This window comes from Polypterus senegalus, chromosome 9, assembly GCF_016835505.1.
Source record: "Polypterus senegalus isolate Bchr_013 chromosome 9, ASM1683550v1, whole genome shotgun sequence".
Taxonomy (NCBI): Eukaryota; Metazoa; Chordata; class Cladistia; order Polypteriformes; family Polypteridae; genus Polypterus; species Polypterus senegalus.
Genome location: NC_053162.1, coordinates 27,620,414 through 27,648,329, shown reverse-complemented (window position 1 = coordinate 27,648,329; position 27,916 = coordinate 27,620,414). Strand labels below are relative to the sequence as shown.

Sequence of the window (27,916 nt, the reverse complement as noted above, 5' to 3'; positions counted from 1 at the left end):
AGATATGAAGGGCACTATATAATAGATAGATAGATAGATATGAAAGACACTATATAATAGATAGATATGAAAGGCACTATATAATAGATAGACAGATAGATATGAAAGGCACATAGATAGATAGATGGATGGATACTTTATTAATCCCAAGAGGAAATTCACATACTCCAGCAGCAGGATACTGATAAAAACAATATTAAATTAAAGATTAATAAAAATGCAGGTAAAAGCAGACAATAACTTTGTATAATGTTAGCGTTTACCCCCCCGGGTGGAATTGAAAAGTCGCATAGTGTAGGGGAGGAACGATCTCCTCAGTCTGTTAGTGGAGCAGGATGGTGACAGCAGTCTGTTGTGAAGCTACTCCTCTGTCTGGAGATGATCCTGTTCAGTGGATGCAGTGGATTCTTCATGATTGACAGGAGTTTGCTTAATGCCCGTCGCTCTGCCACAGATGTTAAACTGTCCAACTTTACTCCTACAATAGAGCCTGCCTTCTTAACAAGTTTGTCCAGGCGTGAGATGTCCTTCTTCTTTATGCTGCCTCCCCAGCACACCACCGCATAGAAGAGGGCGCGCCACAACCGTCTGGTGGAACATCTGCAGCATCTTATTGCAGATGTTGAAGGACGCCAACCTTCTAAGGAAGTATAGTCGGCTCTGACCTTTCTTACAAAGAGCATCAGTATTGTTAAGGGCAGATTTCACACTAAAAAGTTTTTGTGCACGCCAAGAACCACAGACACATGGTGAGGTGGGATGCAGGGCTTTAGGGACCTTCAAATCTCTAGCTGAATAGAATGGACAAGCTTTTTGGGTTGAATGTTCTGTTCTCATCATAATTGTTTTAGTGTAAAAGTTTTAAATTCCTGCCAAATATTTCCAGACATAATGTAATATCTAAAGTATGTTGTTAGGCTAACAGGTAACTCATAAAAGATTGTGTGGCATCTGAATAAGAGCTGTGGCAGCTGGCGTTTTGATTTTGTTGGGACGTCCAAATGCAAACTAGCAGAATGACTGATCCTTTAGAACGTCTTTCTTGAACCCAAGTGTTTAATGCTTTCAGTATAAGTTTGTTTTGTTAGCTCGCTTTGAAAGTTTTTCAAAATTTGTGATTAATTGGGTACTTAGTGTGACTTGCGTGTATGACAAGTGCACAGCCTGTATGATAAAAATTGTTGAGAAATTTGAACCTTCTGATCTTTGGTAGGAGGCACAGGAGGCTTTGTCCGGGGCCGTGTCTGGCCACGCTGAGTCGTGTTTGCACGTTCTCTCCAATGAACATGACTTGTTGTGTGTGAGGCCTTGTGACGGACTGACACCTAATTTGGCATTACTGCTGCAGGGTGGGCTCTGTCTCCCACTCTCTGTGACTATGAATTGGATTAAAAAGGTTCAGGAAATGGATGGATTGCTTGATCTAAGCAAGTCATAGGCAGTCAGTTGCCTGGTTGACACACTCCAACTAGTTCACAACTCGCTCCAACGAAATCTCACAAAGTTTGACTTAGTCGTCAGGGTGGGCTCTGTGTGTGAGAGAGCAGACAACCAATGAACACTTATCTGGAAGTACAATGACGACAAATAAGGAACGTCAGTGTTTTAGACCTCACAAACAGAAGGAAGTCCCGTCTGTTAGATGTTTTATGTACCATGACAGAATAGGGACAAAAAGGCACGGGGGATGAGATTATAGCTGAACTCCCCATAGCTGTTGACCCTTCGTACAGCAGCGGCGCCATCAGGCAGCACTCTAGTGGCTTTCAGAAAAAAGGAGTAAGCGTGACTGTGCTGAAAGTTTGTTACGCAGTCGCTAAATTTGACATACCCGGTGACAAGATGGACCAGTGACAAGATCATCAGCTGCATTCGGCAGGTGTGACATACCTGACAGCTAGGCGTCCGTGAACGGGACACTGGCAGTAGGCAGCACTGCTTCTGCACCCCTGGCCACCAAACTATCAAGTCAAACTTTGAAATGGAAGTGAATATTGTCATTTTTCATGATCATTTTCTACATTTCCAAACGTAAAGGTTGATTCTTTACTCATAGTTTTCTCATTCATTTTCCATATCATTTGAAACCTAATGGATGGATGAATTGGATGAGTGTTTTTTTTTCCTGAGGTTTTCATTAATATCCAAACCCAGGCCTGGTCATTGTCTGGGTGCAAGCTGCATGTTCTTCCCATGTCTGCAGGATTGTTTCTCTGGCCACATCCCAAAACAATGTGGAGATTCGAAATTGACCTGTGTGTGTGTGTGAGTGAGTGGGCCACTCCATCTTGTCTGGCCTTTTTTCTTCTTTGTTACCCAGACCTGCCAGGTTAAGGCTATGCCACCCTTCAACCCTGATCTGGATTCAGTGGGTCTGAGAAGGTTATGATGTTACATTTGTCCAGTCGATTCATTTGTCATGTTAAACATTCCTGTGGCAAACACTTAAAACTTGCAAGAATCGCCCACTGGGTCAGGAAACTCAAAGGACGTACTGGAAATTGTTTATTTATGAAGATATAAAGACACGTGGACAAAGAGAGAGGAGGGATTGTGGTTACGAGATAAGTGAATATTGGAGAGCAGGCACTGAAAGTTTGAAAGAGTTCCAGCATTTCCTTTACACATTCGTACATAAAATGTAAAGCAAATGTTGAAACGTTGTCAGTGGACAGTTGCCCAGAAAGCAGTTAAATGTGTGTGTTTATCCATTATAATTTGTACCATGTGTGCGCATTAACCTTGCACCGTCTCTCTTCTTCCAGTTACTTGTAAATTTCAATCAGTCAGCCATTTTCAAATACCCTTAATCCAGTTTGAGGTCATGGGAGATGTAGCCTATGCCAACAACACCAGGCACAAGGCAGGAAACAGCCCTGGGCAGAGCAGAGCGCCAGTGGATCGCAGAGCGCCACTTGTACATTTCCAATTCAGTTTATTTTTACACAGACTGCTGTAACAAGCTGACAGGTAAAAATACAAAAGTACACATTTTACAAATTACCAATTACATAGTGAGTACACATAAAGAACCGGAAAGCAAAGTAGTCTGAAACTGATTAGCATAAATGAAACCCAGCTTTATATCTGCCCATTAATTAATTGTTGAATTATGGGCAATTGAAAACAGAGTAGAGAAAAATAAAAACTCCAGTCAGCAGCATCCCTAGAGAAAATGAACTTCTGGAGGTCCCATGGTTAGTTATAGCATGTGACAGATAGGGGGTGCTATCGCTCCCTTGAACCCTTGTCCAAGACTCCAGACACCAGGAAAAAGTCCAAAGGTTGACGTTATTATTACACCACAGTGCACAAAGCACCCTCTGCTCCACTATACTCATATAAATCACCGCAATACTACAATAAACAATCCTCCACTCCCAGACGCATGGCCACCCATCCACCCAGCTCAGCTCGACGTCTGGGAGCTATCACAGTCCTTTTAAAGTCCCTGACCCGGAAGTGTTCCAATCCCCAGTTCATGTGATCCTTATCACTTCTGGGTCAGATAAAAAGTCCCTTTCTTCATCCTGGATGCACGTCACTTCTGTTGTCACTCTTCCTATGACGCACTTCCGGGTTATAAGGCACAAATGACTCTCTATGCCTCCCTGCAGCGTCCTCTGTTGGCCCCTGGGGTATCCAGCAGGTTTGTAAGGGAAAACTCCAAAGTCCATGATTCCCTGCTGGCATCCGGGGCACCTCCATGCTGCAGGGAGAGCTCCATCTGGCGGCCTGGGGGTATTGACCGTGATGACAAGCCGGCCCATAGACCACAAGCAGAAAAAGAGTCCTGGAGACCTCGGCCAACTGGTCGCCCACCCTCTCCTGGTCATTCTGTAGCAGTCAATGCTGGGCTGTCTAATCTGATGACTGAGAATCCAAGGCTCCCAGTCCCTCAGATGTCAGACAGCTTGACTGTGTAGCAGAAGCACAAGCTGACACACCAGGATGCAGATTTCAGATTCAGTTTACTTCTTTTCTTATAACCAAGATGGATAGCATGGTGGTTTGTTGTTTAAAACTGCTGCCTCACACATTAAGTGGGTTCAGTTCAGATCTCACGCCCGTCTCTGTGTCTGCATGTTCTCCCCATGCCTGCGTAAAATTTCCTTCCAGGGACTCCAGACTTCCTCCCAGATATCCATAGACATGTGTGGTAGGTGGACTGGCTAAGTCGAGTGTGAGTGTGTTTGTATATGTGTGTCAATCCAGAGTCCCCTGTGCTTCCACGGTAGACCCGGGCTACCCATAACTCCGAAACCGCATGTACTCTATGTATGGTGGTGCAGTAGTCTTCTTAACAGTATTATAGTAAAAGTACACACTTTTGGGACATTATGAGCATGCAGCTGGAGGACTTGACGTGGATTATGCAACGCGAGTACTGTGTGATTTTGTTTATGGATATTGTTGATGTTGTTTGCTGTTGTCCAATTTTGGTCACCATAGGTGTCCATCGTGTCAGAAACTTTGTTATGTCCATTGGGTATGAAAATATGAGATTAAATTTTTTTCTCACCCATCACTACAAACTACATGGGGTAAGTAACATATAAAAATATAATTTTAGGGTGGAGTACTCTCTTAATGCCAGTCCCTGGGGCTCACTGGCTGGCATACTTTGAAGCTCATCTTGCCCAAACTCTCCCGGTCTCACTCATCAGTTCTTTATCACTGTTGGGGCAGCTGATACCAAGGCCACCTCTGCTATCTTCATCCAAGCACTTTCCGGTTTTTGTTTCATTCCATTGGAACACTTGATTGTGGCATGATCAAATTACTTTCTTCTCATTAGATTGTGTTTCATTATATAACACAATATATTATCACTATATTCACTCAATATATTCAATAAAATATTACATTTAATCTGTGTGATCTGCCTTAGTGTATTGAACAGAGGCCATTCTTTTTCTTCAGTGTGTTAATCCTGTGGAATGCGTTGACACATACCGTGGATTCGTAAAGTATTCCGACCCCTTCACTTTCTGCACACTTTGTTATGCTGTGAATTTAATTTTAAATGGACACACTTGCCATTTTTGACCCATCAATCTACACTCGATAAGGTCAGTAGGAACAAGACAGAATACATTTGTGTAAATGAGAGGGAGGTCAGTGGAATGGTGAGGATGCAGGGAGTAGAGTTGGTGAAGGTGGATGAGTTTAAATGTTTGGGATCAACAGTACAGAATAATAGGGATTGTGGAAGAGAAGTGAAAAAGAGAGTGCAGGCAAGGTGGAGTGGGTGAAGAAGAGTGTCAGGAGTGATTTGTGACCGACGGATATAAGCAAAAGTGAAAGGAGAAGGTTTACAGGATGGTAGTGAGACCAACTGTGTAATATGAGTTGGAGACGGTGGCACTGACCAGAAAGCAGGAGACAGAGCCGGAGGTGGCAGAGGTAAAGATGCTAAGAATTGCATTGGGTTTGACGAGTATGGACAGGATTAGAAATGAGGACATTAGAGGGTCAGCTCAGGTTGGACGGTTGTGAGACAAAGTCAGAGAGGTGAGATTGCACTGGTGTGGACATGTGCAGAGGAGAGATGCTGAGTATATTGGGTGAAGGATGTTAAGGATAGAGCTGCCAGGCAAGAGGAAAAGAGGAAGGCCTAAGAGAAGGTTTATGGATGTGGTAAGAGAGGACATGCAGGTGATGGGTGTAATGGAGCAATATACAGAGGACAGAAAGATATGGAAGAAGATGATCCGCTGCGGCGACCCCTAACGGGAGCACCCAAAAAAGAAGAAGAAGAAGAATCTACACTCAATAATCCATAATGACAAAGAGAAAAAGATTTGCAAATGTATTAAAAATCAAAAACTGAAATCTCTCAATCATATACGTATACAGACCTTTTTCTAAGGCACTCCGAATTGTGGTCAGGTGTTTTAATTCTTCTGGAGATGTTTCTAGAACGTGACTGGAGTCCACTTGTGGCAAACTGAATTGATTGGACATCATTTAGAGAGGCACACTCCAGTGTATATGAGGTCCAGCAGTTCACACTGTATGTTTGGACTTCATGGTTTAGTTTTTATCCTAAGAGCTCTGCAATCAAAGTGTGGTGGCACAGATCAAGGCAAGGGGCTGACAGTCAGACAAGAAGGACCAAATAGGCCATCAAACAGAGCTGCAGAAGTCCTCTGCTGAGATGGGAGAACCTGTCAGAAGGACAACCAGTTCAGCATTTAAAGGACTATGAGGAGTCAAAAATTGAACTCATTAGTCAGAACTCCAAGCATGATGTCTGGAAAGTCCAGACACCTGCCTAATAACATCCATATGGACAGAGAGACTGGTCAGAATTGAAGAAAGGATAAAAACAAATAAATAATGAGAGATCCTTGAAAAAAACCTGCTCCATAGTTGATGTGATCACAGGCTGGGGCAATGGTTCACTTTGCTGGGCTGACTTGGGTGGTCCAGCTAAAATCCCGACATAACATCTGAGAACAGAGAGAGAACATCTGACGAGAGACCTCATGGTACTTTACAGACACCTCCCACCCAATCTAATGGAGCGTGAGAGGATCTGCCAGGAAGAATGAGATGAATTGCCAAAATCCAGGTCTACAAATCTTTCCCAAGAAGACTCAAAGTTGGAGTTGCTACCAGAGGCACTTCTACAAAGTACTGAATTTGGTGTCTAAATACTTCTATGAATGAGAAATTTTAGTTTTTGATTTTAAATAAATGTGCAAACCTTTCTTAAAATATGTTCTCACTTTGTCATTATGAGTTATTGAATGTAGATTGATGTGCAGAAAAGGCAAATGTCTCCGTTTAAAATGAAATCTACAACACGATAAAATGAGCAGAAAGTGAAGGGCTCTGAATACTTTCTGAATCCAGTGTATACTGTGAATAAATGAAATATCGTCAGTAGACATTCAGTGTTTCTATTACATTGCAAACACAGAATTTGTGATGTTTATGCCAATTAAACTTTTCCTCAGTGCAGGACCCGTAACTCCTGCTGTGTGTATATAGCATTACATTTAACTGCATGTAATAAGCGTTTCATGGCTTAGCCATAATGTGCCACACTGTACACTTTTATTATAGACTCCTTTTGTTTTCTTTCAAATTCAGCAATAATTTCCAGCTTACTTTCTTGTCTCTGTACAGGAGTTAAAAAAGAAGTCTGAAGTTACAATGTTTTTAGTCAGCGAGTCTAACAATCCACAGTGAAGAGATAAACATTTTGTTGAAATGAAAGAGGACAGTAAAGTGATTATGAAAGTATAGACTTGAAACAAACCCTGCTAAATGGGTCCAGCTGGGCTTCATTTTAAAAGGGTCTAAAATAAGACGTTTGTGGCGAGCACCGGCTTCAGGAGCGTAACACGACAAGGAGCTGATGCAGTGCGTTTCTTTATGCTGCCAGACCCAAGGGTGTGAGCAGACACCTAAAACAGCTGCCAGCTTATCTGTGTGGTCGGTCGTGGCCTTGGTATTCGCAGGGTGCCACAGACCGTGTGGTGTATGAACTTCACCTGAACGTTTTCAAGTTACCTGTGGTGGCAAATCAAACAGGGCAATGACACATTGAATAGGGGTTCTCGACTGTAAAATTCCAAACTACAGCGCTTTATTTTGTTCTGGAAAAGAATCTTACAAAGCGGTTGACAATGAGGCATGACAAAAGAAGAAATTTCACTACTTTATCATTGATCAAGTCTGTTTTATATAATTTCAAATATGCTTTGATCAAGTGAAATCAGCTGTTTCTGTGAACACATTGATACACCTGAACATATACCAGTTAGCGTCACTCAGCATGTCCTGGAGGACAGCCTCTGATTGGTCCGTCCATCACATGACCTCACATGTGACTGGAGCTTCCTGTTTAAGCTGCTGTTTATATCTGGGCATAAGGAAGCTGGCATGCATGGTTGGATTTCCCCAACAAAGGAGGCGACTGGGCTTTATAGCCATCTTTATTTATGGAGTAGCAGTGATCCAGTGTCCTTTTTACCCTTCTGAGACTGGCCTTATTGAAATCACCAAGCCACGATGAAAGCAGCATCCAATTGCATCCAGCTGTGTCTCATACAGTTCAGTCTGAGCATTGTCATTGTCCACATCAGGTTATGACAATGACCAACGTAAACTCCCAGGGAAAATAAAATAGTCTGCCTTTAGGGCAGCAGTAGCTCAGTCGGTAGAGCGGGTTGTCCAGCAATCGGAGGGTCGCAGGTTCGATCCTGGCTTCCAGCATGAGAATGCAGCTGTTGTGTCCTTGGGCAAGACACTTAACCTACCTTGCCGCCTGGTGGTGGTCGGAAGGATTGGTGGCGCCAGTGTTTCGGCAGCCTCACTTCTGTCAGTGTGCCCCAGGGCAGCTGTGGCTACATAGTAGCTTATCATCACCAGCGTGTGAATGGGTGAATGACTGTTGTGTTGTAAAGCGCCTAGGGGGGTTCTTGAACTCTAGTTAGGCGCTATATCAAATACAGGCCATTTACCATTTAATTGTCAGGAGCTCCAGATCGGGCGAACGGTAGCATGATAGAACAGCTATAGTGCACCTTATGAAGTTGCACTGACCGTCACATTACAGGCCATTCTTCCATTGTTTGCAATAATGTGCATCACTTCGAAAAAGGAGGTGTCTGCCCAGCAAACAGAAGAGAACCTCCAAGCTGAGGGTGGGTGACTTCATTATTGAGTTAACATGTCGCCTCACAGCTCAGAATTCTGACCTGGATTCTGTCTTTGTGGAGTCTGTTTGTGTCATTTTTGTCCAGGTGCTCCCATATCTAAAAGACACGTGCTAGTTTATTTGGCGGCCCTAAAGTGACCTGGCACGAGTGAGTAAGTATGTCTTATATTGGGTCAGCCATTGCTACCATGACAAATGTTTGGTAATACTTGAATTATTTAGCTGGTTAAATAATGGATAGATTTCCTGAAGGTAGCATTTTCATTGCACAATCAAATATTCTGTCTGGTTGCATTGTGTGGATGCCTAATGACTGGAGGAGTCCACATGAATAGTTGGGGTACCAGCTGGACCTCCCTGTTTAATGCAGACAATTCAAATAAACAAAAAAAGTACTTTAAAGGAAATAAGCGCATGCAATGGCGCAACTCAAAACTGCCAGGAGCTTTGCTAGCTGTGGTAGCTCTGAAGAGCGGGCCTGGCTTGGGAGTTTCATCCTGTGGTAGGCCCAGATCCAAAACTGATGCTGTCCGTACAGGGACACCTGGTGTTATATGGCTCTGACCGGATGGGACGGGCGTTCCTTGAGTGGAGCCAATTGCCCTCATTGGGCATCTTCTTGAAACTGATGAGAGAAGAGACAATTCTGTTTGCGACAGCGCCTCCTTTCGCCTCGGGGTGGTATTGCCTACCTGTTGATTTACACTTTTATTTAATGGCCCAGTGAAATTCATTATGGTCCAGCAGATCGTTTGAAAGAATCTCGTGACCCCACCTTTATCCTGTGTAAGAGATCAGATAGACCACAATAAAGAGTTTGGGACACCCCCAGGTAACCCTGTAAAATATGGATTACAGTAAAGACAAGAAAATAAGCAAACATTGCAAAAACGTCTTTTCAGACACGAGTTCCAAAGTGAACTGTGTTCAAAGTGGCCAAACTTCCAGTTATAAGTTCATCTGGCAGGTAGAGGCGGGACCAGGCAGATGAACACTGAAAGTGACGTCAGAGATGTTACAGCTGTCAATCATCCTGTCTGCAGAGGGAGGAAAAGACAAGGCATTAGAACACAGCGCCAGCCCCTGGAGCAGCGGGTGACTACAATCACCAAAGCCCTTAAGCTACCCTGTGCGCACATGCGTGACATCTGGTATGTTCTTCCCCAAGTGGTACAGTGCTCTGTCAATTATATCTGTATGTTCTTTTTCTTCCTCTTCACTTTTTCCCACTTCTGTGTGGGTCCTTTATTCCTTGTGTTTTGTGGGTTGAACCCCCAAGAGGCGGTGCCAGCCTGACATCAGAACTGAAGGACCGCCCTCAGTCTACAATATATGTAGTAAGGCTGACAAGTAGATCCTTCAATAATTCATTGATGGCTGGAAAGAATTAATATCATGATTATTAATTTGATTTTCTGAATTGCAGATAGCGTACTGTATATACTCGCGTTTAAATTCTCCCGCGGATAAGTCGGGCTTGATTTTACCGTATAATTTCCAGTATTTTATAATGTCAGTCGTATAAGTCGAATGTCGGAAAACTGATGCTATTGGTTCAAGAGATTATGATATTCTAACACCCATCTTACAGAGTAACCATGGAGCACACTGCCTTTTGTTTCTATGTGTTATGCCTAGATGACAACACGGAAATACCGAACTATTACGAAGTGATGTTTGCATTGATTTTTTTTTTTTGTATCTCACACCCTCATACACCTTTATCGTAAGAGCATCCCTTATCTATGATGGAGCGTTCGATCAGAAGAAAATATGAAGCTGGTTTTAAATTAAAAGTTGTTAAAGTGGCAAAAGAAATTGGTAACTGCACTGCTGCAATAAAATTCGATGTGTTTGAGAAACTGATGAGAGATTGGAGGAGGCAAGAAAATGTAAAAAAAAAAATTTAAGTGTCATATTTTTGAACAGGCGTATAAGTCAGGGTTTTTCAGGTTTCAAGACCCGACTTATATGCAAGTATATACGGTAATTTGTTTCTATTTGTTGTTTTTGAATATTGGATTTCATCTTGGCAATTGTTTTTTGTGGGTTACCTTTTTAGGCAAATCCTTTTTTTGCCAGTTTTGTTTATTAGAAGTAAATATCTTCTTTATAAAGATCATGTTTTTGAACTTGTCCTTCCAGGCTGAGGTTTTTGTATGGTTACCTGTTCCTTGTTTCACTCCACTGGCTTCCTGTTACTGTAAGGGTCCAGGTCATAATTCTTGTCTTGACCAATGGCTTTCTGAATGATTGTGCTCCTCAGTATCTCCTGTTTCTTGCCTCTCCATATGTCCCTTCAAGAAGTCTCCATTCTGCTTCATTTTGTCTGCTCACCATCCCTTCTCTTACCAGATGAACCAAGACTACCAAGACGCTTCTCTATTCTTGCTCCAAAGCCGAGAAACGATCTCCCTGTGTCGGTTCGACTTGCACCCAATTTACTTGTTTTTAAGTATCGGCACCTTTTCATTAAATATTTTGGAACTGCTTAGATTATTCTTCTACAGGATAACTACTGTTGTACTGTCAAAAAGTTTAGGATATGGATTTTTGTCTAGTTTTAGTTATAATTATATAGTAGTAGTATGATGTCCTCATGCTTGCTTTTTTATCTTGTTCTCTGTTGTTTTTGATGCTTTCTAATCATTCTTGTATGTATTATAACTTGCTTTATAAGTTGATTTTGATAAATGTGTCTCCTTAAAATTAATGATAATAACAACAATATTTAATAATAAACAATTTTGGACTTTTAGGATATTTTTAAACTTCTAAAGCCTGCTCCCCATTTCTTAGGCCTGCATATATTGTACCCTGGTAGTAGAGTTTGAGCTCAGGCTGCCTGGGGTGAGGCCTATTTCGGGGCAGGCTACAGAAGGCCCTGGCTTGGTTTATTGGTCTGTGTTGAAAGCACTGAATCATAACACTGGGGATGTTCTATGCATTTCTTTGTTTTTATAACTTTATTGATTTTATTAAAATCAAATAACATTCCATACACATAACTCAAGTTTTACATAAAAAATAAGGTTAGAAACAAATTAACCCCCACCTTTGTGTTCTCTGAATTTCAAAACTCCTAAAAATGCAAAAGGATACAAAAAGGGTATTATTTACAAAGTACATTTTAATAGTACCTCATTCATAAAATGCAAAAGGTAAGAAAGCAGCATGCTACCCTATCCATCCATCCATCCATCCATCGATCTGTTACTGATTTCTCTTATTGCAGGTCAAGGCCATTAGAGAGGAAACCAATACTAATCTTTATAGAAGTCACACAGGAATAAACTTCACACTATTGGTAATTTATGAGAGCAGACAGAAGCTACCTAATTAAAAGAGAAGTTAAATTTCAGGGCCTAATCTCAGAAAAAAGAAACCACTTTGAAGGTGTGTGTGTGTGATTGATATGTAGGTTTACATATTCTTGCACGTCTCATCACTTTTGATACTGCGTATGCCTTTCATGTCTATCTATCTATCTATCTATCTATCTATCTATCTATCTATCTATCTATCTATCTATCTATCTATCTATCATATTGTGCCTTTCCTATCTATCTATCTATCTATCTATCTATCTATCTATCTATCTATCTATCTATCTATATAGTGCCTATCTATCTATCTATCTATCTATCTATCTATCTATCTATCTATCTATCTATCTATCTATCTATCTATCTATCTATCTATTATATAGTGCCTTTCCTATCTATCTATCTATCTATCTATCTATCTATCATCTACGTCTCAACATCACCCTGTACTCTCAGGCATTGATGTAAGATCAGAGGTGCAGTATGTAGGAATTAAAAGGCACATTTTCCACCATTCCATCTGGTCTGATCTGCTAAATAGGTTTTATTTTTTCACGTTTTTGAGAATGTTTTCTACATGCACAGAATTTGTATTTCTATTTATAGGAATCTCTTATGCATTTTTGGCAACCCTAATGTTGTTGATGTTAATCTTGTATTTTTTCTTCTGTTTTCTTTTTGTTTTGATGTGTCACCATTTTAGGTTTCTGTTGTTTTTCTCAGAAGATGTGTGTGTTGTCCCGGGTACATGCATCTTGTTTACAGTGTCTATCGTCTTTGCTGGCCTTGTTATTTGATTATGCGATGCTGTTACGTTATTTCTGTTTTCCTGTATAAGATGGCGATACCCAGCTCACACCATCCTAGTTTTGACCTGAAACTATCCACAAATGCCCATCAGATTTTTCAGAATACAGTATTTAGTGCAAGAGATCCAGGTTATGTGAGGCTCCAACAACACGCCTTTCAGCAGCCTGCTCGATTTTCCTGACATTCTGTCTTGTGATCAGTTGTCTTGTTGTTGTAATGGTGTTTACTCTACACAATCAAGCTCACAAATTACAAGATCTTTTCTTGACAAAGAGTGCCTGATTGTAAAACTCCACCATTTTGTGAAAATACACACAGGACGTTTTATGCAGTGGTGGTGCTGCTGCCTCGCAGTACAGAGTCCTGGGTTCGTATCCCGAGTCCTCCCTGTGTCTGCGTGGGTTTCCTCTGGGTGCTCCAGTTTCTTCCCACAGTCCAAAGCCATGCAGGTTAGTTGACTTGGTGATGCTAAACTGCCCTCTAGTGTGTGTTCAGTTTGTGTTCTCCTTGCGATGGACTGGTGCCCTGTCTTGCTGGCATACCCTCCCGTGACCCTGGGCTGGATTAAATGGGTTAGAAGATGACGTGACTTTTTATGTCATTTTGCCAGAATGGAGTTGGAAGAGTATTATAAGACCTTGTGCTGATCATTTCAAACATGCTTGACATTTTCAAGGTATCTGTGACACCTCAAGGACTGGCTTAGGGGTGCTTGGGGGGAGAGTTTGGGGGGGCTGTTTGTACTTAATGGTTAATTGGCTCTGATTTGAAGATTTTACTCTCAAAAACGTGTCTGTGACTGAAAAGTCGGGGCTTAAACTGTGAAGCCTGAGCCTGCCATTAGTGTTAGGACTTTTGGTGATGCTCTTCTGACTTGACTTTGTACCTTGACTTTGTCGTTTTGGGTTTGCTTCTCTGGTATTCTAGTCATGAATTGAACCTTCCTTCCTTCATTTATTAATAATCTTTTGGTTTTCTTGTCTGGCCGTTTGGCTTGCAGGCTATCAAGATCTTTTCAGGTTTTAATTAAAGTTCACAGGCTGTGTGCTTTGGGCCTTGTGGGCTCAGTGGTTTTGCATTCTTGGTTCAGTCTTCCTGTTGTTTGAATTTTGATGTGCACTAAGTATGATTTGATATCTTGCCATTTGTATTATGCTGACTGCTATATTTAATTTAAAAGTTATGTCTGATGGCTGAGTTCTTGCTTGCTCTGTTTGTAATGTGACTTCTTGGTCTCTTCTGTAAAAACACTTCTGATTCGTGTTGATCAAAGAAGCTAAGGTTCATTTCACATACAGTTTTTGCAAAATTTGATTCTTAACTGTGTTCTGCATGTGATTTTATAATCGCCAAATGAGAAACTCACTAAAAACCAAACAGGACAATATCAAGATCGGCCAGCTTGGTAACACAAATCCATGTGACCATCAAATCCCAGTTCTGAACAAATTATTATTTATTTATTTTGGGATGAAAAACCCAGGAATATTACTCCCGGAGGGTTTGGCATCACCTTGTATCCCTTTTGGACCCGTGAAGCAGGGAACTTCATCTTTTGGAATTACCACATGGTTGATAAAACGGCCAATTTCACGTTTTGGGCAGGGCTAGCAGAGGGGTCAGCCATGCATGGGGGTAATTGGGGGGTAGAAATAAATAAATAAATACATAAATACATAAACATGTGGTGGCTCAGAGCCTGCACAAAAAAATTCAATTACATATAAGGCAAAAATTTGGGAAGCATAGCTGAGTTTTCCAGTGTGGCCTCGGTAATCCAATCACTGACATACCAGAAAACATTTTCCCAGGCCTTTGCACATGGAGATGAGGTACAAAACAAAAGTTTTGAAATGGAAAGCTAAACAGTTTTCTTCCTGTGTCAATGGTGTGAATTTCTAGCACTTCATTACTGCTATCAAGCTAAACTTCCCCCTTAGGGCCATATAAATCTCAGCTGAACTTAAATTTTAATTTGAAAACCTTACACACTATAATTAAATCCTGACAAATATTAAACTGGGATTTGAAAATGGATGGAGAGAGGAATTCATGAACACGCCTATGGAAAAACTGCCAACTAGGTTTTTGATAAAGGCACAAATTGATGATCACTTCTGCCATTGGTAACCCAAAATTTTGCACTAACGGGCTGGCATCCTTAGGAGAAACACCAATAAGTGTGTAATATTATAATTAGCATTACAAGCATAAGTCAGTTTTACAGGAAAAAATGTAAAAAATGTGGCCGGCAATTGTCCTTCTCCTAGACCAGCCTTCACCCAGGGATGCTTCACTTGCTCAGTGAGTGATGCCGGCATTTGCTAACATCTCCTTTGTCTGCTGGTGTGAATGGTAAATGCTGACCCGGCACAAGTGTCCAGTCGCTGTGGACGACGTTTGTGGCATGTTTGCCTATTTGCAGAGCGTATATTTGAGGAGGACTCGCAGTTTGTTCTCTCGGAGCTTCTCCTCCTGCTTGCTTATCCCGTGTGTTGCACTTCCTCAGGCTTTCATGCTCGTTTGCTTTACTAGGGATTTCAAAGTAAGCAAGCGGACAGAGAATAAATAAATAGCTTTAAAAACAAACTCCTGAGCTTTAGTTCCACTCACTGCTGTCACCCTTTTCTCCCACAACCAATTCAAACTCTGGACAATAAGAAAATATGAACACCAAAAGGTCGAGATGAGAATGGGGAAATTGACCTTACATAGCACTCCACTTTCTCTTTAGACTTTGGTTTTTTAAAAGTTTCCAAATGCAAAGGCTGCCCTAACATCTCCACCCACAGACGACAGAAAACAGTTGTCCTCTTGATCTGCAGTACCTGCCAGTTTCATGTGCTTTGGGTAAAATAAAAAAGCAGATATCACACAGCAATAACTACTGGAAAATAGATAGATAGACAGATATGAAAGGCACTATATAATTGATAGATAGATAAATAGATAGATATGAAGGGCACTATATAATTGATAGATAGATAGATAGATATGAAGGGCACTATATAATAGATAGATAGATAGATAAATAGATAGATAGATATGAAGGGCACTATATAATAGATAGAAAGATAGATATGAAGGGCACTATATAATAGATAGATAAATAGATAGATAGACAGATATGAAAGGCACTATATAATAGATAGATGTGATGTGCTTCGAAGAATAACAGAACATGCACAATCTCAGATCCACCACATGATATCCTCTTAACTTGTTTCATATGCTAACATTTTATTTGCATGAAAACAATTATAGCCAATCTTAAATAGCAGCCTTGCATTTCTTCCAATGCTCCTACATACTTGGAGAGAACGAAGTGGAGTACATCACAAGAGATAACACCCAATATTCGAATCACATGTGAAGACAGTGTAAGTCACTGGGATCACAGAGCTGAAGATAGAGCAATGGGAACTGAGCATCTCTCAAGTAATAGATTTAGGCCATACTTTAGTTTAAGTATTTCATATAAACCACCCCAATAACTACTGGAAAATTTATGACAGATCCCTAGTTTTAAGAAATAAATTAAAATGTAGATAGAAAGCAAGCTAGATACTATGTATATTTTATGTAAAAACGTCTATGTGTGGAAGTGTGTGTATCTATCTCTATTCGGCTCGGAAGTGAGAGGTGGAGTTGGGGTAAGGACTTCGCCTCCGAGAATACACAAGCGAGGCCAGCACGTTGGCAAAACAAGACCTTCAAAGAAACAGGCACTCGCTTAGGTGCTAATACAGAAGGGAGGCAAGCACATCAGCTAAACGGTATCCCATTTACTGTTCCTCCTGCCACTAATGCACAAGCAATGCAAGCACGTTGGCAAAATGAATGCTCCTAGGAGAGAGATGCCCAGAGTAGTTCCTTTCAATTACCTGACATCCACCCGTATACTTGAGATTTGCCTGTAAAAAGAGAAAATAAGTTGCACAGTTGCGTACAGATTGAGTCCAAAACAGTACTGATTAACAAAGGAAAGATGGCAGAGTTTTAAGGTCGGTCAGGAGAAGTAAGGTCATTGGGCCTGGAACTGGAAGTGACAACATCAGGCCTGGAACCAGAAGTGATGTCGTCAGACCCAGGCAGAATTTTCCATTTTTGATCTGCAGGAATAACAGAGAAAGGATCATTACACTTTGCCACCCACTAGTCTGGCGTGGAATTACCTTCTTTTGAACCCTTTAGCTGTGCACATGTGTAACAATATACAGTATGTGTATATATACTGTATATAAAACATTCTTACTTCTGAAGCGCAATCCAATTATTTAGGTGGTTACCTACCAGGTAACACTTGTGGTTGGTCGGCCAGTCGGTAAACATCCATCAGGTCATCTCAGAAGCAGCTCATACTGTAGATATGTGATGTAGAATCTGACAAACAATACAAAGAGTACACAACACAGTGTTTCACCCTTATTGAGGCACGTCAGGTGTACTCAACTTTGCTCCCCCTTACAGAGATTGAACCTTGGACATCAGAGCCTGAGGCGAAGCCTCTGAAATTGCGCCACAGCGGCTGGTTTGCGTTTCTTAGATGATGTGGTGAATGTTTGCCAACTGGCTGACCAACCACAAGCATTACCTGGTAGGTGACTTCCCAAATAATCAGATTGCGATTGATCCATCCATCCATTATCCAACCCGTCAGACCTAAGAATATAATACTCTGATCTTCACCCTGCCAAAGATTCCCGCCTTCCATTCTTCAAGCCATCTTAATTCACACTAGGCATGCAACACCTCTATGCAGGTTGGAGGAGATGTTGGTGGTGGGGGTTTGAGTTTAAAAAATGATGGTCATCAGCAGCTGAACTCATCTATCAGCATGACCAGATAACACTGATGGACTGACTTATTTCTAGTTTTATGTTGCTTATATACAGCTGGTTGGTGTTTTTAAGGAGTCAAGGCTGTTGGGTGGCTGTCAACAAACAGGGCCCATTAAAGCCCATTGAGGCCTTCCTTGTGTGATTTTGGGCTATACAAGAAATAAATTGTTGTTGTTGTTCTGTATTCTTTTTGCTGGAATGAACAGAAAGATGCTTTCAGAATGAAAGTTAAGCTGCATGTAGGGCATTCTCCACCTTTTGCAGTAATAGTATTGTTTATAGTGTCTTTACTGTCACATGTACCGAGCACAGTGTTAATCTTATTGGCATGTGCTAATCAACATGCAACACGTCACCTCTGCAGTGCCATGATTAGCGAGCAGGACGACTTCTGTCTCTCTCATCTTTTTCTCGTCTTTCTTTTAACAAGATAGGATTCTGACGTTTTCTTCTGGATATTAAAATCCTTGTCTGCAAGGTCTTACTGCTAAAATCACAGCTGTTATGCCGGCTGTTTAACAACAAAGAATAAGAAAAATAAAATGTATTTACGTTAAAAGAGTAAAGTAAACCTGAACTCAAGTGACTGCATGCCTGAAAGATTAAAAAGCTCCATAAAGTGCATGAAAAAATGTTAACAGGAGCAAAGCCTGCGAAGGTTTCAAATACCAAAACAAATGAAAAATGTGTGCTAGACACAATATCATTTTAAAAGACTTGCGCTGCGGCCTGCGGACTCTGTGGAATGCAAGCTGGTCTGATAGGAGCGGGAGCGGATGGGAGCGATATCGGCCTGGAGTACGGCCAAACATCCAGCTGGGCCTCCAAACAAGTTCTTGAAGTGTGCTGGGGGAGACACAGTCAAGCACTTTGATAAGAAACATGTCAAGTCTAAGTCAAGCTTTGTTTTACTTTCATCTAAAAGCATCGCAAAATGAAACCACTCGATGAAAATACCAGAGCGGTCATGGCTTGCCCAACGAGGAACGCTAACTTCAGTTTAGGCTGACCATTTGGAGTGTAACTGGAGAACCAGTAGGGGAGATTGTGATCTTGGGCAGAAAAAAAACACATTTGGCTATGGCGGTCCCCAGTATCTGTGGTGGGCTGGCGCCCTGCCCGGGGTTTGTTTCCTTCCTTGTGTTGGCTGGGATTGGTTCCAGCAGACCCCCGTGACCCTGTAGTTAGGATATAGCGGGTTGGATAATGGATGGATGGATGGATGGTCTCCAGTATCTAGCCTTCGTGTGAAGCCACAGGAGCTGTTTAGCGACATTGAATATTAATGGTACAAAGAATGCAGAAAGCTAAGGCAATAATAATAATAATAATAATGAAAATACATTTATTTAGCACTTTTCTCGTTACTCAAAACGCTTTACATTGACAGTTGGGAGCCATTTCAGCCACCAACAATGTGGAGCATCCTTGTGCATAATGTGACGGCAGCCATTCTCACCCCAATATGCTCACCGGAGGTGAAGGGGTGTGAGAGACAGTTAGCCAGTCAGAGACAGGGGATAATTAGGGGCCATGATGACTAGGCTGTGGTGGGCAATTTAGATAATGCACGAGGGTACACCCTACTGTTGAGCAGGGATGCTTTATGACCCTAGAGAGGCAGAACTTTTGATTAATGCCTCATACCATTTTTCCAGCACGTTGTCCCTGTTACTGTACTGGGTTATTGGGATTCACTTACAGACCACAGGTTAAGTACCCCCTGGTGACCTCACCTAGGCCATTTTCCGGGGCATCCCAAGCTTTTGATAGATGATCCCCCATCCATATACTTGCTTGGTTGAGACATGCTTATCTTCAGATAGATTACCTGTTCTGAAGTGAGGGTGGCATGGCTGCTCGTTAAAGCACTGAAGGCTTTCCTAGATGGTCTACCATTCCAAGTACTGTGCTTAGGGAGGGCGCAGAGAAAATAAATAGGGGGCGCTTGAATGGTAGCATCGCTTGAGCGTTGCATTAGGTTACCTGTGTACCACCACCATTCAGATCTCCCGATATCTAGTGCTTTTTTAATGTCTTTTTGGATTTTGCCTTTTGTCCTTTGAGGTTTGGCATGGCAGTCTACAGATCTTGATGTTTATTTACCACAAATACACATAAAGATGGAGCTCTTCTGTCTAAATTGTATCCCCATTTTCTGGGGTCAGAACCCATTTCACGTTGGATGGCATCTCTCTTAAAAGCTTGCACCAATGCAAAGTGATCTTATCATATCCCCCACATAGAGAGTTACCAGGTGCTGAGACGGTTTTCCTCGCTATAACCCAGCATGCACGTTTCTGCCCTGGCATAGAAGAGCCATCAGGAAATTAATTCTTACTCCACTGAAACTTCTTATAGTTTTTTTTTTTTTTCATTTTTCTTTTCAGTACCTGTTGAGCTTTCACATTTCAGAATGTTCTTTTTTGGAATTCATCAACTCACAAACAGGCTGTCTTCATACATCTCATTTTTTAAAGCACTTGATAGACCATTTTGTGTGGTGGGTGACTGCACTTAGTCACATAAAGATTGGACTTCAGAGACCCTTTCTGACACATCTGAGGGGGATCATAACCCTGCCCCAGGGGAATGTGATGAAGTGGACTATGAGAGGCTGATGTCGGGACAGAGGACCAGAATACAAGACACTGATCAGTGAGCTCCTTTCATACTGACTTTAATGAACCTCTGCCCGCTGCGAATGAAGTAGCCAGTGCAGGGTGAGCCATACAGATGGGCCACTGGATGTCAACAAAGGGATCTTCTGATCCCAGCTGCCTGTGAGCTCCCATGTCATAACGTGCACCTGCACCAGCAATGAAGTTAGAGAAAGAGGGGCAACAGTAAATGGGGGTCAGATGGAGTTGACTGCAGGGTAAATGATGCCATAACTTGCAACTACAGTATTGTGGCGTTAGCCTAATTCTGTTCTTTAAATGGCCAGTTTTCTTTTGGTAGCCCTAGTGTTAAGAAACACCTAAGTGTCTGAAGATTATTGTGAGAGTACAAAAAGACCAGGCGATCTTATCAAAAGTCCAGACATAATGGGCTCAAAACTGGGAGATTAAAAAATAACCAAGCAAGAGTAAGTTTGACCAAAGTAACAGGCGTCCGCTGGCTCAAAATAGAACCAGAGAAAAGACTCTGAAGAGCTGTCAGGCTTCGGGTTGGAGGTCCGTCTCCGGTGGGTTACTTGTACACAAATGAGACGCCTCCATCCAGGAGCACCCTGCTCTTCTAGGGGCAGAATCAGCTGCCCTCACTTGGCATCTTCTTAGAGCATAACACTATTTTAGGCCCAGTGTGAATCAGTCATAATTGTGCATGCTGTCTGTTGTGATCTCTTCTCATTTTGGACTAGTTTTGGAGTATTTAGAATTTTTTTTTTTAATTTGCATTTATTGTTTGTAATTTTTTGGTGATAGTTTAATGAATAGGGTAGCACAGTGGCACCGTGGGTAGCGCTGCTGCCTCGCAGTTAGGAGATCCGGGTTCACTTCACGGGTCCTCCCTGCGTGGAGTTTGTATGTTCTCCCCGTGTCTTCGTCGGTTTCCTCCCACAGTCCAAAGACATGCAGGTTAGGTGCATTGGCAATTCTAAATTGTGTGGGTGTGTGCGTGCCCTGTGGTGGGTTGGCACCCTGCCCGGGGTTTCTTTCCTGCCTTGCACCCTGTGTTGGCTGGGATTGGCTCCAACAGACCCCCATGACCCTGTAGTTAGGATATAGCGGGTTGGATAACGGATGGATGGATGGCTCTCCTAGAGAGCAACTCTCTTTGGATTAAATGCCCCCACCCCGGATATGGATGCCCCTCAGCCACCCACACACCACTGATCATCTGCATAAGTGAAACAATAAGAAGGATGCTAGTCTGTTGTGCTGATGAGCAGATGGTGGTGTTGATAGACAATATGGTGCAGGCTGTTCATATCTGAGAGAGGACTCCATGAGAAACGACTGCTGGAATGGAAGGGTGGTTCAGCACGGGGCTTTCTGTGTAGCGTTTGCATGTTTCATCATTCGCGTTAGACGAGTGACAAAGTCAGATTATTAAGCACTAGACCTCCCCGATAACAGGCAAGTGGGCTAAGCGATGGTGTGGTGCTCATCTTTCCCGCACATTTTGTGAAAATGTTGCTCATTTGTAGCAGGGTGCCTTTGCTCTTTGGCACAGCGCTTTTATTATGTAACATTTCCACCTATTCAATTCTCCCGGATAAGCCGGGTCATGGGAACATACTCCCTGCAACACGTCCAGCCGCTGCAATGACTTCCTCTGCATCCTGCTTTAGGCGCATGGACAGCCGTTCTTTCCCCACTTAAGAGAGGATTTCTTATACCCAACCCCACACTGCACCACATCTGCAGAAAATGTCTGAATTCCCCGCTTTGAGATTAATAGCATAATAACAGAAAAGTACATTTCCATTGGCGGAGCTTCTGTGCGGCCCTTGTAGGTGTTTTCATTGGAACGGCTGCTAAGCTGCACATGTGAGAGCTCAGCGTAAAGGCCATGTCACATTACAGAACTTTTCCAGGGGTTTTCAGCTGCAGACTTCATTTACTTATACTTGATTTAACTTGCCCAGTTTGACATACCCAGAGACTCAATCCAACAGGTCTGCAACTCACCGCAAGAAAATCAAACAGGTTTTCGGGACAGGCATGTGTGTGTATGAGAGCTGACAGTAAATGAGCACTCACCCAGACGTACTGTGCACACAGTCCAGCAACACGAAGTAAGGAACGTGGGTGTTTGGGACCTGCCAAACACAAGAGAGAGACGTGTCGGTCTGATGATATGTGCTTTACGTAGCACACGAGAATGGCAAAAAAGAAAGGAAAGGGCAGAGAGTGCAGCTCTGGTTCTGTCAGGCAGTACATTATTGGCTTTCAGAAAAAGCTTGCGTTACTTTAGAAAGTCATTATGTAATCATCTAATGTGACATACCCTGTGATTACTGGTCATGTAATATGACATCCTCAGGCAAGACGATCAGCAACTGCAGCGCCGAAGTTTGACAAGCCCTCTGACTCGAAGTTGTGAATGTGACATCCGCCTTAGTGACACACACTCGCCGAACAAAAAGGTGGCCAGACCCTCCCTTGTTACGTGTTTCAGCACTTACCAGGTCTTCCATGGTTGTACAGGGTCTTATTATTACAAGTACACTATGTGGTGACCTGTTTAGAGGACAAAATGAGTGCTGGAAGCACCACACAGCCCACCTATGACAGGGTAAACAGATGAGTGAGGGGGTCATTCTGTTAAGGACATCAGCCCTTTGATATGTTAGAAAATAATTTGTATATGTACAGTACTGACTTCATGAAGGTGCACAGACGTTGCTGCTGCTGATTACGACAAATGACTTGCACGTCAAGAATGTGTGTTCCAGCTTATAGACTGTCTTTGACATTTCTGTAATTAAGACAAACTTGACACCTATAGTGCCTTCAGAAAGTATTCAGACCCCTTCACTTTTTATACATTTTGTTTTGTTTCAGCCTTATGCTAAAGTCATTTTAGATTATTCTTTTTCTCTAGTCAAACATTCTCTATCCCAGAAAGACAAGGAAAAAAATGGATTCTGGGAATTTTTGCAAATGTGTTAAAAATAAAAAACTGAAATACCAGATTGACACAAGTATTGCATCTTAAAAACCAAGCCAATTAAAATAAAGGCAAATGAGAGAGAGAGATAGATAGATAGATAGATAGCTGCAGTGGGCTGGCGCCCTACCTGGGGTTTGTTTCCTGCCTTGTGCCCGGTGTAGGCTGGGATTGGCTCCAGCAGACCCCCATGACCCTGTAGTTTAGATATAATGTGTACGATAATGGATAGATAGATAGATAGATAGCTGGGGTGGGCTGGCGCCCTGCCCAGGGTTTGTTTCCTGCCTTATGTCCTGTGTTGGCTGGGATTGGCTCCAGTGGCCCCCATGACCCTGTAGTTAGGATGTAATGGGTAGGATGATGGATAGATAGATAGATAGATAGATAGATAGATAGATAGATAGATAGATAGATAGATAGATAGTAATGTATTAATCCCAAGGGGGAATTCAGCTTTTATAGAAGCTCAAACAAACAACAATAATCTCTTCAAAATATAGACAGGATTTGCAAAAAAGAAGATAACCTCTGACATGGCTAAGATAAAAAGAGCAGTCACAGTAAGGCGCTATACAGCCGTACTGCAGTTGGTATAAAGGAGCCCCCATATTGTTTCTTGACCCAGGTCTGCTGTATAATTTGTTTGCTGAAAGTCCTCAGAGTTGGTGTGTCACCAAGGAGATGTGCAGCATTGTCCATAATGGCCCTCGGTTTTGTTTCATTCTGTCCAGGGGGTTGAGAGTGTGTCCTGTAGCTCAGCCTGCCTTCTTAATCTTCTTGCTCATCCAGTGGCTTTCTTTTGAAGTGATGTTACCAGATCAACACCCCACAGTCCAGAAAATAACTCTGGTGTAGTGGTTAAGGCTTTGGACTTCAAACCCTGAGGCTGTTGGTTTAAATCCTGTTAATGAAACTGTGTGACCCTAAGAAAGTCACTTGACTTGCCTGAGCTCCTTTTGGAAAATGTATCCAACTGTATCATCAATGTTGTAAGTCTCCTTGGATAAAGGCGTTAGCCAAATAAGTACATGTAAAATTATACACTTTCTGCATTAAAGAAATTCAGTATCCTAAGAAAAAAAAGTCTTCTCTGCCCTTTCGTCTCCACTGTGTTACTAGACCAGTCCAAGTACTGGACCCCCAAGCACCTGCAGGGCACTCCCTGAATAGTGACAAGACATAGAGGCTGTTTGGTGTGGTAAAAGTCAAGAACCAGTTCCTTGGTTTTGCTGATGTTGAGTTGCAGGCAAGTTTCTTTACCTGAAGAAACAAAGTTCTCCACCATTCAGTCCAAAGTTCTGACTCATCCTGCTTGTCAATATACCCAGTTAGTGCAGAAGCATTGGAGAATGTCTTCAAGTGACATGACCTGGCCTTATCTTTATAGATGGAGGTGTGAACAGACAAGTTGACAGGCTTGTTCCTTGTGGTGCTCCAGTGTTGCTCACACGGTCCTTGAGCTTCACAAACTGTGGTCTCCCTGACAGGTAGTCCATTATCAAGACCACCACAGGCTCATCCACCTGCATGTCCCTGAACTTTCTCCTTAACAGGGATATCAATCCTCCATTAGCAACAGTATTTGACTCCTAATTGACAAAGTCGGTGGAATAAAAACTTGCAACCAATGCAACTCTCCAGGATCTGAGTTTGTCACTCCTGCCATTGCAGCTTTTATAACCTCAGCAGGTCTTGTAAAGTCCTCTTCAGTATAAAATCTGGTGTGCAGTAAGTAAAGAAGACCATGACATAGATAAATAATATTCAAAGACAAAATACAATTTCTGATGAGCACTTCAACTTTTACAGGATGATAGGATTTCACTTGAGTTGAAATAAAATTGGAATTGCAAGGAAGCAAGCAATTTTGCAAAGCTCGATTAATTACTTATTTTTTTTTCTAAATTTTATTGATTTTATTGTAATCATTTCATACAAATAGATCCATTTTTACAAAAAGTAGGATTGAAAAACAAATCAACCCCCATCCCTGAGAAAGAGAGCATGGCCAGCAGAGTAAAACTTAAAGCTAGTACAAATAAGTAAACTGATGAGTTTAATAAGCGGATAAAAATAAATAGAGAAGAAAAAGAAAAGGGAAGAGAATCTGCTTCCTCCGTGCATTAAGAGCTTAATCAAAAATGTTACTTATTAGATCCTGCCAGGTTCTGAAAAAGTTCTGCACAGATCCTCTAGGTGAGAATTAGATTTTTTCCAATTTTAAATAATATATAACATCAGTTACCCACTGACTGAAAATGGGAGAGTTACGATTCTTCCAGTTTAGCGGTGTAGTAAAGGCAATCACAGTTTGTTTGTCCTTCTCCACTTTAAACCCATCTAGAAGAACACCAAGCACGGCTGCTAATGGGTCAGGAGGGATTGTGACACCAAGGCTGTCTGAAAGGCATTTAAAAATGTTGGTCCAGAATGATGTTAATTTGGTGCAGGCCCCAAACATGTGACCCAGTGAAGCTGGAACTTGATTGCAACGTTTGCAGGTTGGCTCTCACCCTGGAAACATTTTGGGCAATTTTAAATGAGACAGATGTGCTCAATATATCATTTTGAGTTGAATAACTGTATGCTTTGTGCATGTGGAGCTCGAGTGAATTCTCTGCATTGCTGCCTTCCATTCCTTTTCTGAGATGTTGAGTGAGAGATCCTTTTCCCACTGTCCTCTTGGATCTTTGAAAGGGAGGGACTGTAAAATGGTTTTAAATACTGCAGAAATGCTGTCTGAGTCCTTGAAACTGAGCAATATTTTTTCCAGTATAGAAGAAGGTGGGAGGTAAGGACAATCGGGCAGGTTCTGTTTAACAAAGTTTCTAATTTGAAGGTAGTGAAAGAAATGTGTTGCTGGAAAGTTACATTTGGAATGCAATTGTTCGTAGGATGCAAAGACGTTGTCTATATAAAGATCTCGAAGTGATTTACTCCCAAATGTGTTCCAGATATTAAAAACTGCATATGTTTGCGAGGGTTGAAAAAGGTGGTTCTCGTGGAGATGTGCAACAGATAAAAGACTCTCTATCATTATCTTCCTATAGTATATTGTTGTTGTTTTTGTTTTTTTTTTTTGTTCTTTATTTCGCCTTGAACAATTTTGTTAGTTTTCGCATACCCCTTGGGGTCAGCACCCCTGGAGGAATTGCAGATTAAGTGCCTTGTTCAAGGGCCCAGCAGAGTAGGATCTCTTTTGGCAGTGACAGGGATTCGAACCAGCAACCTTTGGGATACAAGTTCAGATCCTTAGCTTCAGAGCCAACACTTCGCCCATATTCTGTGTGAGTGAAGCACTATTGGGTTATTAGTATATTGGCAATAACTTGCATTTATAGGGGCACAAAGCAAGGAATATAAAGAAGTACTGCAGGATTTTATTTCTATTGCAGACCAAGCCTGTGTATGTTCAACATGAACATTAATCCTTAACAGAGCAACAATATACAGGAATACTTTCAAAAATGAGGGCATAAACAAGACTAAGCCATGTTGTGAAATTCTGAGCAGACACCACAAGAAAACAAGGTGATGAGGCCAGAAGAGAATGCTCTCATTTTTGTTGGCCAGGATGAACCCCCCTAAGTAATTATTTATTAATTGATAGTACGGGGACAATGCTAGTGGATTAGGACTCCTCAGCAGAGCTTCTGATATTTTCACTTGACAAGAGAGACAGAGAGATGAACCACCCAGATTGAGACCGAGTACAGAAATGCAACGGGTGACACCTCAGCACCACACTGGAACACTGTGAGGTTTTTTATGGTGGCTGGAGTGCCAATCCTGCCACCAGCCTCCAAGTTTTCCCTGCAAGTTGGAGGACCTGCTTGCAGGACTGGATGCAGATTAACGTCATGACCAGGACGTAGAAACTGCGGGTAAAGGGTGTTGCTCAAGGACCCAAAGGAGTGGAGTCACTTGCTGCCGCAGATCCCTAGCTTCAGAGTTACCACCCTGCCCCACTTGACAAGGTGGCACTGAAAATCATCACAATGAACAGAATCTCCAAAAAAATAAAATCAACAATGGAGGAGTAATGGGTGGGCACAGAACAGATTGCACTTGACCCATGTAGGGCTTGTTCCTGACGTACACCTGATGCAGTAGGGACAGCAGACACCCGCCCCCCCATTTCTAATTTAGATTATGTGGGTTCAAAAATAGATGGACTAACTGAAAAAACTATCAATTAACAATCACTGCTATTTTAAATAGTGCCTTTCAACTCTGTTTATCTGTTAAATTCTTTTCTTTTGCAGCCACTTGGACAACATGGACTCAAGAGGCGAATATGTAAAAGTAAGTGTCAAGTTTTGTTATTTGCTTACTTCATGGCTTCTCTGTGGCTCAGCTGTCAGGTATGCATGGCAAGGGCCTGCGCCGCTGACTCATTTCAAGAGAGGATGCGGGACAGCAGAGATGACATGAAATATGACGAGGACAAGAGCAACACAGCGTGTGCAGAGACAGCCGGCCATTAAAGGCTTTGAGAGCTGCAAGTTCATGTGGTAACTTTGATATTTTTTGCAATTGGCTTAATGATATTCTGAGGTTTTAACTTTCAGCCTTTGGCCAGCAATTACTTGTGGTATCCAGTTTTTCTTTTTGTAGACTGACACCCTGGCTGACTTTATTTA

The 27,916-nt window shown here is 42.0% G+C and overlaps 1 protein-coding gene across 3 annotated transcripts in view; it reads left to right on the top strand.

Moving 5' to 3' along the window:
* Nucleotides 1-27,916, top strand: part of sh2d3ca (SH2 domain containing 3Ca) — a 278,210-nt gene that overhangs the window by 60,488 nt on the left and 189,806 nt on the right. For all 3 annotated transcript variants that reach the window (XM_039762774.1, XM_039762773.1, XM_039762776.1), the window contains one exon: nucleotides 27,539-27,578. In XM_039762774.1, the coding sequence (XP_039618708.1) occupies nucleotides 27,539-27,578 (40 nt within the window). The remainder of the gene's footprint in view (nucleotides 1-27,538; nucleotides 27,579-27,916) is intronic.